General features: G+C 36.0%; 3 protein-coding genes across 3 annotated transcripts in view; 1 reads left to right on the forward strand and 2 right to left on the reverse strand.

Annotated features, from left to right (window-relative positions):
• Positions 1–3499, forward strand: part of cmtm4 (CKLF-like MARVEL transmembrane domain containing 4) — a 21553-nt gene extending 18054 nt beyond the window's left edge. The window contains exons 3-4 of the mRNA XM_074615793.1: positions 220–318; positions 867–3499. Coding sequence (XP_074471894.1) covers positions 220–318; positions 867–1025 — 258 coding nt within the window. The 3' untranslated portion in view covers positions 1026–3499. The remainder of the gene's footprint in view (positions 1–219; positions 319–866) is intronic.
• On the reverse strand, positions 3499–13802 carry LOC141756241 (CKLF-like MARVEL transmembrane domain-containing protein 3). The gene is made up of 5 exons (XM_074615831.1): positions 13599–13802; positions 6475–6630; positions 6225–6320; positions 5962–6082; positions 3499–5490 (listed from the first exon to the last, which is right to left on the reverse strand). The coding sequence occupies exons 1-5, from the start codon at positions 13713–13715 to the stop codon at positions 5462–5464; spliced, it is 519 nt and encodes a 172-aa protein (XP_074471932.1). The 5' UTR covers positions 13716–13802; the 3' UTR covers positions 3499–5461.
• A 151-nt stretch (positions 13803–13953) lies between these two features.
• cklf (chemokine like factor) lies at positions 13954–16168 on the reverse strand. The gene is made up of 4 exons (XM_074615844.1): positions 16013–16168; positions 15440–15595; positions 15254–15349; positions 13954–14304 (listed from the first exon to the last, which is right to left on the reverse strand). The coding sequence occupies exons 1-4, from the start codon at positions 16100–16102 to the stop codon at positions 14194–14196; spliced, it is 453 nt and encodes a 150-aa protein (XP_074471945.1). The 5' UTR covers positions 16103–16168; the 3' UTR covers positions 13954–14193.
• Between the last annotated feature and the right edge of the window lie 189 nt (positions 16169–16357).

The raw sequence follows: 16357 nt of genomic DNA on the forward strand, positions 1-16357 counted from the left end.
CATACTAAACTATGACTTTTTTATGGCATTCTATTTTTTTATGAGATACTATACAATTACTTTTTTTTGATATACTGACTGTTTTATTACTTCCTTACTATACTATGACTTCTTTGACTTACTATATTGTAACTTTTTTAATGAAATCCTGAAAAAGATAGTATTGATGAACATCTGGAGTCTAATGTTATCTTGCATATTTTTTGTGTCTTCCTGTAGGACCTGGTTAACACGGCTGCCAGCACCTTCTTCTTCTTCCTGTCATCTCTTGTGTTGGCATGCATCAACCACAACACTGGAGCTGAAATAGCAGCAGTGGTGAGTAGTCAGAACCATCCTCTTTTTGCCTAGATATACAGATACAAAACATGGCAGACATCTGTACAAACCTTCTCTTATCAGTCATCAAGTTCCCTATCAAGGCATATCATTAAGAATCCATACAAATAGACTGATGCATTTCAAGGGTGACAGCTAAGAGCTCAACAAAGGTCTTATTTAGGTACCTGACTTTTTAATATTTTTATGTGTGGGTGAGCAGAGGAGACGGAGGAACTGTTCTTGGTTCTGTTTTGTTCCAACCAGATAATTAAATTATCTGACTGCTGCTGCTTCCTGGTAGCTGTAGTTGCTATCTGATCTGTGTCACATGCTATCTGATTAGTGAGCAGAAAGCTGCCAAAATAAACCTGAACGCATGAATGCACGAATATTATTAGTCTGTACAGATTTTCATTTCAAGTTTGCATTGACGCATTAACAAGGACACATTTCAGGACCTGTGTGGTCATGCAAACGTTTAGTCCTTTGGTTCCCATTCAAATTCAGATATTGTTCTTCAACTTCCCGTTCCTCCTTTTATACAGATTTTTGGCTTCCTGGTGACAGGTGTGTATGGAATAAACACCTTCCTGGCAGTACGGAGGTGGCGCCTTGGGTGTCAAGGACCGGCTCAGAACAGCGAATACACTCGAGCACGCACGGCATCTCGTGGAGAAATGGAGGCAAGACCTGAGCTTGCATGAGTGCTGGCAGACAATCAGACAGACTAAAGGAAAGCCACACTACCGGCAGCTGACTGAGATGGACTCTGCCCTCAGAACAGTGTTTCATTCAGTCTTGGGTGGAAGGGCCATCTCAAGTTCACCACATGCTTTTGACTTCTCATCACAACCACCAGCCACTGAATACATCTTTTTCATAGCCACTGATGAGCTCTGTGACTTTGTTTAACCGGCATCCTGGCTTCAGTGACACATGAAGACTGTAAAGTGAAGAGCTCCAGTCAGAATTGAAGGTATTCTCTGCAAAACTTTTCATCTACGTATCTTTTCAAGTCAGTATGAAGGATGAGTCCCACAAAGAGCCCAAAAAATAAAGACTGACTTCACTCCAACTGTGCACTAACTCCTGCTCTGGCATAGGTGTTGACTTTTTAGAAAGTTTTGCTGTTTCACTGTGAATGAGGTCGAGTTGAAGAAGGTCAGCTTTTGTACAGTTTGCTTATTTCACGCCGCTGTCTGTGAAGTCTGTGGTAATAAATGTGACCTTGGATCCAGGAAACCACTGGACCAGCAACAAAAAGTAACCTGCAGCACAACAGAAGCACCATGACTTTACCGTTCTTTCTTAGATACTGACATCAGCCTTTGGTTTCTACCTGTGAGCAAGGCTGACATTAGATATTTTAATCTAAAGATTACACATGCTGACGTGTTTGTTTCTCCTTCGTCTTGACTAACTTTACAAATGCCTTTCACATGTGACCTTTAGCCACTATTAATCTGTCCTGCCAGCAGTTATACAGTAACAGGGTCATGCTTAACTACAATAAAGACGGGCAGAACAGCAAAAGTTCAACATTTCAGTAGGTTTGACTCAATTATGAGACCAAAATAAAACATTTTTTATCCCAGGTTGTGTGCAAGCTATCCCAAAAATGTTCACACTAGCATTCCTAAAATTTTAATTTCAAGGCCTTTGTTAGGTCAACACTGTGAGCAGGAGTAGGTTGTATCCGACGATGATAAGGTTATTGGTATCTTGTTACTTTTTGCACATAATCCAAAAGATTTATTTTGAAATCAGTAGGTGACCTGGTCAAGATTTACGCCCTTAGCCTACAGACTGTTTCTCAGGTATTGACACTCCTTCCATCTTTGAATCTTTAAAAAACATTTGAAATTAAATCACAGGGTGCCTCGAACTGAACGCTGTATTTCCCAAAGCCTTCCTTATTATTAGACATGATAGGACTATCATGGAGTATGGAAATTAACTGATACTTTGAGTTAAGTGAAAATTTATTTAAAAAGGAAGAATCAAGTGAAGGTGGAGATGGCGGGATGGAAATACAAGACTTTTAGCATTATTGTCACAGCTTTCACTCTGTGTTTGATTTAATTAAAATGTCTGCATATGTATTTACAGTATATTATCACACTTCATGTATTATGAAATCTCTATCATTCCACATTGCAGCTGTTACAGTATAAAGCTCATACATATAGAGCGCAAAATGTGTTTGTGTTGGGCCAGTCTACTTGACAGACAGGAGGCTCAATCCTCCAAAAATCACACCGTATTTGCTTTTTAAATATGAAGGAAGAAATGTCAACTTAATTTTTGGTGTCTTGCAGTGCTCTAATGCATTGAATTTACACAACAGTTACACATGTGTGTTTTCTTTGTTGTTTGAGACCTCTATGTCGGCTTAGGTGAGTTTGTTCAGGGTCTAAATCGACTCTATTGCTCCATCTCCTGGTCGTCATCTAAATTGTATTCCTTTTGACTACAGAGGACTGTTAAAGTACAGCCAGATAACTACAGCAGTGTGTGTATAAGAGAAGGACCAGAAATATGTTTGACTGTGGGTTAAAATGAAAAATAAATACTGTATGGCTTCTTAAACAGCCTCAGAAGTTTCCACATTACACACTTTGCTTGATTGATCAGGCTTTTCTCATGTTTTTAGTAACTTATATTATGTACAACTGCTATTTCTCCTGGTTTGGTGACCGAAGTACTTTTATGAATAGACAATCATATTTGTTATTCTGTCTTTCTCTTACATTGATGGATTTGTTTCGGAGTGATGTAAAAATAGTCATTCAAATATTCAACACAATCATGCAACTGCATTATGCTATTTGATCATATAAATTTAAAATCATATCTGTCAAAAATGATCAAGCTGCAGTGCTCTATATACAATGCTACAATATGTTATAAACTATTTCTATTTATAGGGAAGAGAAGAATTGCTTTCCACTAGTTTCCAGATCGTGCTTGAACAGTGAACATGATCAGTCTGACCGTTTGGATGAAATTAGAGATGAGATGCTCTTCTGTTTCCGTTTACTTCCGTGTGCTTTGATAACAACAACGTCTGTCTTGTACAGCATGGTGCCGTACTTAGCTGTATTTTTGTATTCAAAAACATTTACAAAAGGCTTCACATCAGTTTATAGTGACGATTTAAATAAAGTAATTTGGACATTATTGAAAAGCTCACTTTTTTTATTCAAACACTTTTTGCACAAAAGTGCAAAACAGTGAAAAACAAAGTTTATATTTCACCAACAATAGTTCAGCAAGTGGCTTCATTTATAAAATGGTGCTGTGTTCACAAGATCATGCATGTTGAAATTCTATATGCACGTCAAAGGGGTATGGTTGAGTATTGTTGCTGTCCATTGAAAACCACACATCTTCAGATTTGTTGATTTGTGGATTCTTAGGATAAAAAAAGCGTAAAAACCCCATTGGATCATTTGAAACGTATCACAAAGATTACATAGCTGTTTTTCTCAGCTTGAGAAAAGTTAATGTTTTAGAGACACATGGTTTTCACAGGACAGCGGATATATACAACATCACAAGCTGCCGGTGCTGTTCTCACTGCAGGTGTGTGCTCACGTAGCTCTCAGCTGGCATAGATCTGAATTTTAGTCTCAATTTATTAATAACAACTTTTGCATATTTCTGCCTGGACACTATTCAAACACAACCACAATATGAATGAAGCCACAGAAGTAACAAACTGTCATAACTCTCCCATAAAAGGCAAACAGTGAATAATTATTGGATGTAATTGCAACTTTGGAAGTATTTTCTTAACTAACTCCAATTGCTCTCAACAGTTAAAATACCACATGGAAGTTAGAGGCCACTGATTCATCCATTTTCAATGTACAGCGTGCAGTGTATAATACATTATCAGTCACTGTGGCGTTCTAGTGCGCCTAATTCTTCAGTAGTAGTGGCAGTGGAAGAACTGAAGAATCAAACATACAAGCAAAAAAAAAAAAGTGAATTCACAACCAAAATAAGCAAATATGCTTTTCAATACAAAAAAAGATTCACATATAGGATATCTAGCATTTAACAAAAAATAATAATGCATTAAGTGGCTTCGATGCTTTGTTATTCACACACACAAAGGTTGTAAGAAGCGCGTACAGCAGACAAACTGAAACATAAGAGTAGAGAGTTTCTCAAACTTTGGTTAATTGAACTCTCAAACATAAAAGTTTTAGGACATGTAAACGATGTCAGGACACAGAAAAGGTTGTCATGCAGTACAGCACGCCACAGGAACTCTGTGGACCCAAAAGTCGAATTTAAAGGAAGATAAAGGAAACATTATCCTCAAATTATAAAAAAAATACATTCTTGTAGAGTTTAAACAATTGGACAGAGGTTGTAACCAGCCAACCTGCAACCAATCCCTTCTTCGATATACTGTACATGTATTTTTCTTTAGAGTAATACTATGAATTTATAAATGATGATGATGCCCGACTTACATACTCCATTATTAGCACACCTAAACATTTGTTCACTAAGGACATTAATTTAGTGTTGTAGTTTAATATGTCTGTAAATAGGGTTACATGCCCAAAAGTCAATATAAGTCGTTATTTCAGGTTTGAGGCACATGCTAACACATGCAGATCGTACAGTTTGTAAGAACTCAGAGACCAAACTATTTCACAGCTTCATGATCATTTAAGTGTGATGTTGGCATTTATATTTACCCCAAATCATCTAAGACACTGGATATGGGTTTGGGCATAAAAAAAGAACAGAGTATTTATTTTTTTTACAAGGTTTTATAAACTACTTGTAACAACCAGTAAATTGGTAAATTAAAAAATACCAACATATTTACCACATCGGTTTAGTGAAGAGGGTCTGGTTCCCCCTCTTCATACATGTTTGGCTAGGAGACTATAAGGAAAGTCCCCAATTACTAAAAAATTCACATAATTATTATAATTAACCAACAATCAATGAGGCCTTGATGTGATTTCTACTGTACACAGTATTAATATAACCTCGTGACATACTGAAACACTTGCAGATCTTTGCAGATGATAGTTCAGCAGTGGAAATCTCTCCTGTAGAGGTTTATTTCGTATGATCAAACATATCAGCATGGTGGTGGTGATCTGTGGCCTCAGTCTGAATCAGAGTCTGAAAACTCATCTAGAAAACAAAAAATAACACCAAGTCATTAAATATTATGGTGCACTTGAAGACATTTTAATTTTTTTTTTGAAACAGTAGGGCATGGTGGACTAAAGTATTTTTAGATAACATAAATGCTGATATATGAAGTTTTGATATATTGGTCCTTAAATGAATAAGATATCCATCCATCCAGCTGTGCAGTGGACAGTGCTAACCACTGCACCAACATGTAGTTATAGTAGACAAATTTCCCCAAATATGTAATGTTCTTGTATTTGCATGTAATACATTTAATTTAAAAATATTTTGCAAAACAAACTGGGCCATGTAGTTGTAATTAATATTGTACATGCCTATATTAAATAATGTATAGCCATATTTTTTTTTTATAAATAAAGTCCATTATGTAAAAACATATATAGCCTAGTCTCGTATAAAAACGTGTTCTCATATGACCATATGTAAGACTTTCATTTGGAGTATTACCTTGCTGTCTTGATGGCTCCTCATTGGACTCCCCTCCTCCTTGCTTTAGGAAAGTGGCTAGCTCATTGAAAATGAAGTAAAAATCTAAAGCAAAAACGATGGTGGCAATGAACCCAAATATCTGTGAAAAGAAAGACATTTGATGTAAATACAAGGAAAACTACAGGTGAAATAAGAACTGAGATTATTGGACAAAGATGTGTTGCGTGTGCTTAATACATAAATAATGGTGATGTAGGCTATAATGACAAAGTCCACTTTACCCCAGCAGCCTTAGAGGCACCGTCCGAATATTTGGATACTGCAATTATGGAGATGATGAAGAAGATAATGGAGGCAGTCACACATCTCATGAAATCCTTTGAGAGAAAGGAAAGAAACACCATGATTCAGAGGAAAAATAGAACTTTATATTAATGTACTATTTTCTTCTTTAGCAATGGAAGACAATTTTCCCATGTAAAACAGCATGCGTATTCAAAGTGTTCAATTGTATGTGAAAATGGCTCTTACCATAAGAGGCCAGAGGAAGCCTTTAAACCTCTCATTGAATTTGGTGGAGTAAGCAAACAACAAGAAGAGAGCAGCCAGGAACTCCAGCAGGGGAACTGTCACGAAGGCCGCTGCTGTGGATGCCGCGAAACACACAAACGACACAAAGGACAGTGCCTACGGAGACAAATAAAAATAGAGAAGGAGAAATTAGCGGAACATGTACAGTAGCCCTATAATATGTCATAAAAAGCCATTAAAATAGTCAGAATGTCAAAAAAGTAAAAAATAAATAAAAATAAAATGTCATGGTATAGTACTTCGAGAAAAAGTGAAAAAAAGTCTTAGTGTATTATGTTGAAAAAGTATAGTAGTTTGAAAAAATTCGTAAAAATTCATAGTATAGTATGTCGAAAAAAGTCATAAGAAGTCTTAGTATAGTATGTCCAAAATAGTCATAAAAAAGTCACGGTATACTTTGTCAAAAATGTATGTGGAATGTGGAAAAAAATCATAGCATGTCAAAAAGTCATAGATTAGTATGTCCGAAAAAAAATCATAAAAAATCTTAACATAGTATGTATTTCTTTCATGAACTTTTTCGACATACTATACTTTCATTTTTTTTACTCAATTGTTTTACATGCTTGACTATCACTTTTTTACATGAAATTTTTCAACAAACAATACTGTGACTTTTTCACTGAATTTTTCGACATACTATAATATTAATTTTTATCATGAAATTTATGGACATACTATATTATGACTTTTTTCATGAAATTTTTCTACATACTATACTATGGCTTTTTTCATGAAATTTATTTCATTAAAATTTTTCGACATACTAACTTTGACTTTTTTTAATGAATTTCTTTTACATGCTTTGCCATCACTTTTTTTCATGAAATTTTTCAACAAACTATACTATGACATTTTTCCATGAAATTTTTTGACATACTATACTGTGACTGTTTTTCAGGAATGTTTTTGACAAATGATACCATGATCATCAAATTTTTCCAAATTTATAATAGGATTTTCTTTTTCATGACATTTTTAAGACATACTATACTATGACTTTTTTCATGAAATTTATTTCATGACATTTTTTGATACATTTTACTATTATGACTTTTTTGCCATACTATACTATGATTTTTTTGTTGTGAAAATTTTCGACATACTATATTATGACTTTTTTCCATGAATTTTTTTTACATACTACACTATGAATTTTTTGTGACATTTTTCGACACACAATTCTATGATTTTTTTATGACATTTTTTCATGAAATTTTTCGACATACTATATTATGACTTTTTTCATGACATTTTTCAAAATACTATAATTTGACTTTTTTAATGAATTTTTTTTACATACTTGCTATCACTTTTTTTCCATGAAATTTTGCGACATATATACTATGAAATTTTTTGTGAAATTTTTCGACATACTATACCATGACATTTGTTTTGAAATTTTTCGACATACTATACTATGACTTTTTTCAAAGAAATTTTTCGACAAACAATACTTTGACTTTTTTTCATCAAATTTTTTGACATATTATACTATGACTGTTTTTGGTGAAATTTTTCGATATACTATACTACGACTTTTTTTTAATTAAATATTTCGACAAACTATGGTTTGACTTTTTTCCATACAATTTTTCGACATACTATACTATGACATTTTTTCATGAAATTCTTGACACACGATACTATGACTTTTTTTAGTGAAATTTTTCGACATACTATACTTTGACTTTTTTCAATGAATTTTTTTCACAATATTTGTTATCACTTTTTTCATGAAATTTTTCGACATACTATACTATGACATTTTTTAAGAAATCTTTCAACATACTATACTGTTATTGTTTTTTTCAGGAATTTCATTCTATACTATGACTTTTTTTAATGAAATTTTTCAGCAAACTTTACTTTGACTTTTTTCCATGAAATTGTTCTATATATTATACTATGACTTTTTTAAAGCTGTACAGTATGTCTGTGTGAATTACAGCTTCAGGCCCACTTCCTGTAAGGAGATACAGCTGTTGAAAGACAATGTTTATTCACAGTCTTGTACACTGTTACACTGAATCCCTCTCCTTCTCTGTCACACACAAACACGCTTGTGCAGGCACCCACAAACACAAAGTTGTTAGAATGAAAGAGGACGGTAAAATGTGCTCTGTGTTTGCAACAAGTCGTTAAAATACAAGTAAATGAGCCTGCCCTGTGTTTGATGCTCGCCATTAGAAGAGCTGGACAGATCATATCAGTGCAAATGAAAACAAGTCCAGACACTGTAATCTCAGACAGGCCCGGCCATCTTGTCTTTGTCTCAGTCAGTCATCCTACACTGGCCTGAGGTTAGGAACTCCCCCTGACTGAACCCAAGCTGCTGCAGCTGCCTTTACTGAAAAATGCTTCTACTGAGCAGCATCCTGTCACTGATCTATAAGACTTCTCAGAAATAAGACATATAACAGCTACAGGTTAACTATAGAAGCTTTTCTCAGAGTTCCTCAGTAGATCCTCAGGCATGTTTGCTTATGGAAAATAAAGTCTGGGATGTTGGATGACAATGTTGCACTGAACAACAGCACAGGATGAGCTGGCATAGTCTCTAGATTTTCTTGTACTGTACATAATTTGGCAAAATTATTTCTCGTGTTGTTTCATATCTGGAGAATGAGACTGCTCTAGGGCTGCAACAGTCATTTTTTAGTACCAATCACCAATCACCAATCTCTTGTTTTGTCAAAAAACCAAAGATATTCTATTTATAATAAAATAAAACAGAGAAAAGCAGCAAATCATAATTGATAATTGACAATAATGAAATGCTTAGGTGTCAAAATTAGGGCTGTCAATCTAAATATTTAATTATGATTAATCGCATGATTGTCCATGATTAATTGCAAATGAACCGCACATTTTTTTATCTGTTCAAAATGTACCTTAATGGCAAATTTGTCAAGTATTTATTTCCCTTATCAACATGAGAGTGGGCAAATATGCTGCTTTATGCAAATGTATGTATGTATATATATATGTTATTGGAAATCAATTAACAACACAAAACAATGACAGATATTGTCCAGAAACCCTCACAGGTACTGCATTTAGCATAAAATATATGCTCAAATCATAACATGGCAAACTCAAGCAACAACAGGCAACAACAGCTGTCAGTGTGTCAGTGTGCTGACTTGACTATGACTTGCCCCAAACTGTATGTGATTATCATAAAGTGGGCATGTCTGTAAAGGGGAGACTCGTGGGTACACATAGAACCCATTTTCATTCACATATCTTGAGGTCAGAGGTCAAGGGACCCCTTTGAAAATGGCCATGACTGTGTTTCCTCGCCAAAATTTAGGGTAAATTTGTAGCATTATTTGACCTCCTTCCCGACATGACATGGTTGGTACCAATGGATTTTTTAGATTTTCTAGTTTCATATGATGCCAGCTTCTCTCTAGCTTTAAAACTGAGCACGCTACAACCTCCGGAAGATCAATTGCGTTAACGCGTTAAAGAAATTAGTGGCGTTAAAACTAATTTGCATTAAAGCGTTAACGTTGACAGCCCTAGTCAAAATTGTTGGTGATTCATTTTCTGTCGAATGACTAATCGTTTAATCGCCTAATAATTTGTTTTGCAAACTCTGTAAAGATGAACTGTATTATGAAGTGGGATCAGATGGGAGAGAGCATGTTTTCAAAGCATTGCCCTTAAAAGGTATGCAATGAGTCAGGTATTGGAGGTAGTGAAACTTGCTGAGTGCATATGTGGGCTTTAAACTTACAAAAACATAATAAATCCTGAGGCCACAAACACATTAAGCTACATACTGAGCTAAGAATTCTGACAGTCCACTCAGTTTATACCACCTAGGGAGGAGGCACACTTTGCACACATTTACCACACCATGCACCCTTTCTTAACAGCTTGTTTGCATTTTGAAAATATTTCCAACGCTACAAAAGTCTGCTTTTTTTTCAGCACATTAAGTTTACACCCTGTGATTTCACATTCCTTATTGGGCCTGTTGCTGGCTGAGACTGAGAATCCTAATGAGAAATTCACAATGCTCTGACACACTGTGTATAATAATGCATGCTCAGCAGGATCTGTGTCTGACTAATACTCCCAAGAATGGAAAAGCGACGGGCTGCATTCACTTTACACACATCTAACAGTTGGGCTCAGTGACTGCGGGCTCATATAACACTGCCTGCAAGCTTTAAACTGTGTCAAGAAGACAATACAACTGTGATACTATAGTCCAAGAAGAATAGCAGTACAGCAAGGAGGTTGCACTGCACTCACACAGTGCACAATACAGTAAATATCAGGAATATAATTATATGAATAGCAATTAAACTGATGGTACTCAAAACTAAAACCAAATTAATTAATTATTTATTACATCTAGTGGTATCTAAGCCGAAATAGTGGTGGTCACAACATTTAATGCACTTTGGATAATCTACAGACTTCACTGTCAACAGTTTTCAAAGGAACTATTTCCTCTGTAAAAAGTAGTTCCAGTTAGGTTTGAGTGATATGATAACATACTATGAGACAAAATAGATTTGTCAACCGTCAGAGATTTTACTTATAATGTGCTTTACTGTGGCAACTATCCTCTTAACATCTATGATTTTAATTAGGGATGCACCAATACCGATATCAGATCAGATATTGGTCGGTCGATATTGACTCAAATAGCTGGATCAGGTGTTGGTAACAATAGAGCCGATCTATTCAATTCAATTCTATGTGTACATACATTATATACTGGAATTTTAATTCCTGAGGATTTTTTGACCAAATTGCTGCTGCATTAAAAAAAGGTTTACTCCTGAATTGTAATTCCTGTTAATTTTGAAGATTTTTTCTAGTTGCTGGTGCACGATTTATTATTTTAATAATAAATATCAATTCAGTAAATGTATATCAATGTATTTATTTAGGAAAAGCAATATTTTAGTCAAGCCTGATGTTGCTTTACACATAAAAGAATGATCCCAGTCACTTCCACACAATGAGACATACAGCTTATTAATTAGACAATGGTATCGGATCGGTACTCGGTATTGGCCGCTACCCGTAGCCCAGGTATCGATATCGGTATCAGGACTGAAAAAATTGGATCGGTGCATCCCTCGTTATATTACATCATTGTGGACAAAGTTGCAAATCTAGGACCAACACTGTTCTATGCCAATGTCGGGTTTTAATCTTACTTTTGCATCAATGTGATGAAGTCACACTTTAATTGTCAGGTATTTAATTTGCTGGATTAGCCAACATGTCAAGCTGTTCTGGTTATAAGTTTGTAAATAGATTTTTCCAGAAGATGTATATCACATAAATTAATCAATTCTGTATATCTTCCAGAGTAACAGTGACAAATACATGTAAAAAAAAAAGTGAATAAACACTGCTGTTGAAATTTTAAAATGAAATTTCTCAAATGACACTCTATTCACCTCCATTATATTAAGGTGGAGGTATCTCAACAGATATCTCAAAACATGCATAATAAAACCAAAATGTGCATGGCTAGATACTACAATATGAGAAAATATGTTTTTCATAACTTTGTATTTAAACTGACCCTCAAAGATGAAAGTTCAACCAAACAAACATTCAATCTTGTGCCATCCCACACACTCACCACAAACACACAGCAGGGTTTACCCCAGAAATAAGATTAGCAGACGTGGTACAGATACAGATACAGATACAGAGAGCTTTATTTATCCCCGAAGGGCAATTCAGTTTCTGCAGTCCACCGAAACATATACACACATTCATACTGCACAATCATCATTGACAGAGGGAACACAGTAGGTGGCATATGGGTAGGTGCAGAACAAGTGGTAAATCCTGCATGTACTGACACGGTTCATCTAGTGATCAATTTAAATATTAGATCATGACCTAAATAACTACCACATTCTTTTCAAATACTATATATCATTTGCCGTGTGAAATACCATCTTGTTTCTTTTCTTTGGAGCTAAAAGTGTATGCATTATTTTAGCAGAGGTTTGATCTGACATCCTGCACAGTATACCACAACATCCTAAACGAGTCTTATAGTATACCACTCTATGTGAGTTTAAACCAGGTGTGCACTCTCACCTACATGCACATAGCAGCACACACTGCTTTCTACTGTCAGCAGAGGCCAGTGGGCTTTTTTAGTTTAGTTATGCAGAAACATTGTAGCCTAGGGGTGACGATGCAGTCACATTGTTGAGTAGCAGTAAAGAGACTGTATTGTGTGTGTGTGTGTGTGTGTGTGTGTGTGTGTGTGTGTATGGGGGGGATTGCTGAGCTCTGCATTCACACACAGCAAGGACTGTGCACCAGGCTACATGTTTTGGCAACAGAGTGAAGGATGTGACTGTGAGGAAGATGACTGCTCTCTCACATGACACAATTGTGAAGAGGTTCACACTACAGTTACTGCAAGAAGTAAGAAATGCATGCTGCTGCTAACCCCCAACCCTCACCACCACTACTAACACCATCACACACATACACACACAGCCAGTTCCTGCTTTGTTGAAATCCACTTGAACAGTAAGTAAAAAAGGAACTACTCCTCTATATATGCACTTTATAATAATAGCTTATTAAAATGGATTATTGGCACACATTGGCACAACAATGAAACAAGCTCATAGACCGTTATTTTAGCCTGATCACTGACAGCACAGTTGGCTCTTTTTACAATGAACACGATGGTTAGAGAGTGGTCTTCCATGCAGTGTGCCCATAATCCAGTAGAAATGTTTATTCCTAGTTTCCCTCATAGCTGCTATGAACACTCACTGCTCCTCCCTTTACTAATGGAAACCTTGTGACGGAAACAGACTGACCCATATTCAAAAATGACAGTTAAAAACAGTCTGTTAAAGTTATTTCCAAGCGTGCATTAAAGCAACACATCACTATAGAGCTTTCCATAAACTCTTAGAAAACTATCCAAAAGTATCCAAAAAACGCAGCGCGATTTGACTTCTGCGCGCATTTGGCGGAACAATGGCACAGCTTTCATTTGTTTCAGAAGACGTTCAGTGATCTCCTCTGTACTGGTCATTTCTTACCACTTCAGCAATGAGCAGCATTCCTTTCCTGGAGGAGGCGAACTCTTTGCTCGGGAGAACCGAGAGAAGGACGTTCTGGCGCGGCCGGTTCGGGCTGGGAGCCTCGATGTCTCCCATGGTTGTAACAAAAAAGAAATCAGCAAACTACCAAACTCAAACAAAACAAAAAAGATAGTCTGTGTGTGTGGAGGCGTGAGGCTTCTCGGAGGTGGAAACGGAAACAATGACAGCGCGGAAACGCAGCAAAAAAGTGCAACATCTGCTTTCTCCAGATGTGAAATGTGATGCCCCCCCTCCAGCTGCAGCATGCAACATAATCCTGCAGCCACTCAGTGGAAATATCCCACTCATGATGTCACGAGGCAAAGAACAATCTTTATTGATATTTCCATTAGATTTGTGTCAATTAAAAAATATCGAAAAACATATTTAGGCTAATTTACTACTGCTGGAATCTCTTCAATATGTTGAAAAGTGGTAGAAACTTTGAATCATAATGTACAAAACAGCCTTGCATTATAAGCTCATCAGTGGTAGAGGTTTGAACTTGTTAATGCTCACATAGTACAGATTTAATTGACTGTAATTAATGTGTTCATTGGTTGTCTTGATTCTGGGTTTCACTTCTTGGCCTGTTTAATGTGATGTCCTTGAAAAGCACGTAGCTGTCCGCACACATCAGCCCAGCTAACATCAAACCAAATATCTGCAAATAAAGAGAAGGTTTAAAAAATTAATGCATATATTAAAGCTGTAAATCGATTAAAATATTAAATCACGATTAATCACACGTTTTTTTATCTGTTCAAAATGAAAAGGGAGATTTGTCAAGTACCTAATACTCTTGTCAACATGGGAGTGGGCAAATATGCTGCTTTATGCAAATGTATGTATATATTTATTATTGGAAATCAATTCTCAACACAAAACAATGACATATATTGTCCAAAAACCCTCGCAGGTACTGCATTTAGCATAAAAAATATGCTCAAATCCTAACATGGCAAACTCAAGCCCAACAGGCAACAACAGCTGTCAGTGTATCAGTGTGTTGACTTGACTATGACTTGCCCCAAACTGCATGTGATTATCATAAAGTGAGCATGTCTGTAAAGGGGAGACTCGTGGGTACCCATAGAACCCATTTTCATTCACATATCTGGAGGTCAGAGGTCAAGAGACCCCTTTGAAAATGGCCATGACAGTTTTTTTGTGTTAACTTTAACTTTGACAGCTGTATATATATATATGTATATATATATGTATATATATATACATATATATATATGTCACAACTTTTCTGTTAGAATTTTTAAGTTAAACTTTACTTATTTTTATTTATATATTTGATTACAATGCTGCAACGTTACACAGCTCTGTATACACATTTCTTTATTCTAGTAGATCTTTCCTTATTGTACGTACATTTTTGTTTTTATTCCACACTCGCATTGGCAATGTAAACGTATGATTCCCGTGCCAATAAAGCCCTTTTGAATTGAATTGAGATATTGTTGGGCTACAGCACATGTACGTAGATAAAAGCAATGTTTTGATATTTATTTTATTGACAGAGTATAGAGGATAAATAAAATCCACATATCAAAATTGGGCCATGCAACTGAGATTGCAATTAAATAAAGAATATATCTCACCCCTCCAACCAGTGTGCCTGTGACAGTGTATGTAGTCAACGCCAGGATGCTCAAGACAACAAAGTAGACTGCTGCAAACACTGAATTAAAAACATCCTGAGGAGAAGAAAAGAACACAAACTTTAAAAAAATGCAACATGTACAGAAGGAAACTGAAACTTGTACGTGTTGTAAAACATCACCCACAACGAGAGGCCAGAAGAAGAACGTCAGCCTCTTGTTGAGTTTGAACATGTACAGCAACAACAGAAGTGAAGTGATCAGAAACTCCAACGCTGTGGCTGTGATGTATTTTGGTCTGGATGCTACAGCGAAACACACAAACGCCACAAGCAGAGTTGCCTAAAGCAGAAAAAGAGAAACAGAATTAGAAATGGTTAGCCTGCTGCAATAATAGAACATTTAAAGTCTAAAGCCTTAAACGTCTGTTCTTCTGATTCACTCATGGCCTTCCTTCAGACGACATGTTGCACATCCCAGTTTAGAAGAAGAGGAACTGAGTCTCTTCTAATGTTTTCACATCACATTTATAAACTGGTCCAGTTGCTGTTTCAGCCTCTAAAAAGTCTTGGCATGCTCATGTGGGTCACTGCTATGAACAAACTAGCTCTAATAACATTGTTAACTATAAAGCAAATATGTGACACTACTCTGTTATTGCCTATCTGTTCCCCCAGTACTGTAAAGGACACATCTTATCTCTTTTCTGTTGCAATCTGAAAAATGTTCAAACTTTTGTTGATGTGCAAATTGTCTCACCATCTCTGCTACTTTCAGGATCCCCCTCTTGGATTTGACAAACGCAGTGTCCACCTCCATGCTTGTTATTCTGTTTTGATCCTCTGACATGATGGCTCGATTTCAATTGCAAAAGACAGCTCACTCTGTCCGTTTCCTGAAACAAGCAATTTCCTTTTAAGCTGTATAGGAAATGACTGTTTGTAAGAATATGCGCAATATCTTCACACCAGCAGCTACTTGGCACATCTACCAAAAAAGCGAAACAAGAGTTGCATTACTAAATATGTGCTCTGACTTTTACAGGAAAAGCCACACAGGGTCATAGAATAATCTCCACCACGGCCAGTAATCTGTCAAACTAAA

The sequence above is a fragment of the Sebastes fasciatus genome, chromosome 2 (assembly GCF_043250625.1).
Source record: "Sebastes fasciatus isolate fSebFas1 chromosome 2, fSebFas1.pri, whole genome shotgun sequence".
NCBI classification, from domain to species: Eukaryota; Metazoa; Chordata; class Actinopteri; order Perciformes; family Sebastidae; genus Sebastes; species Sebastes fasciatus.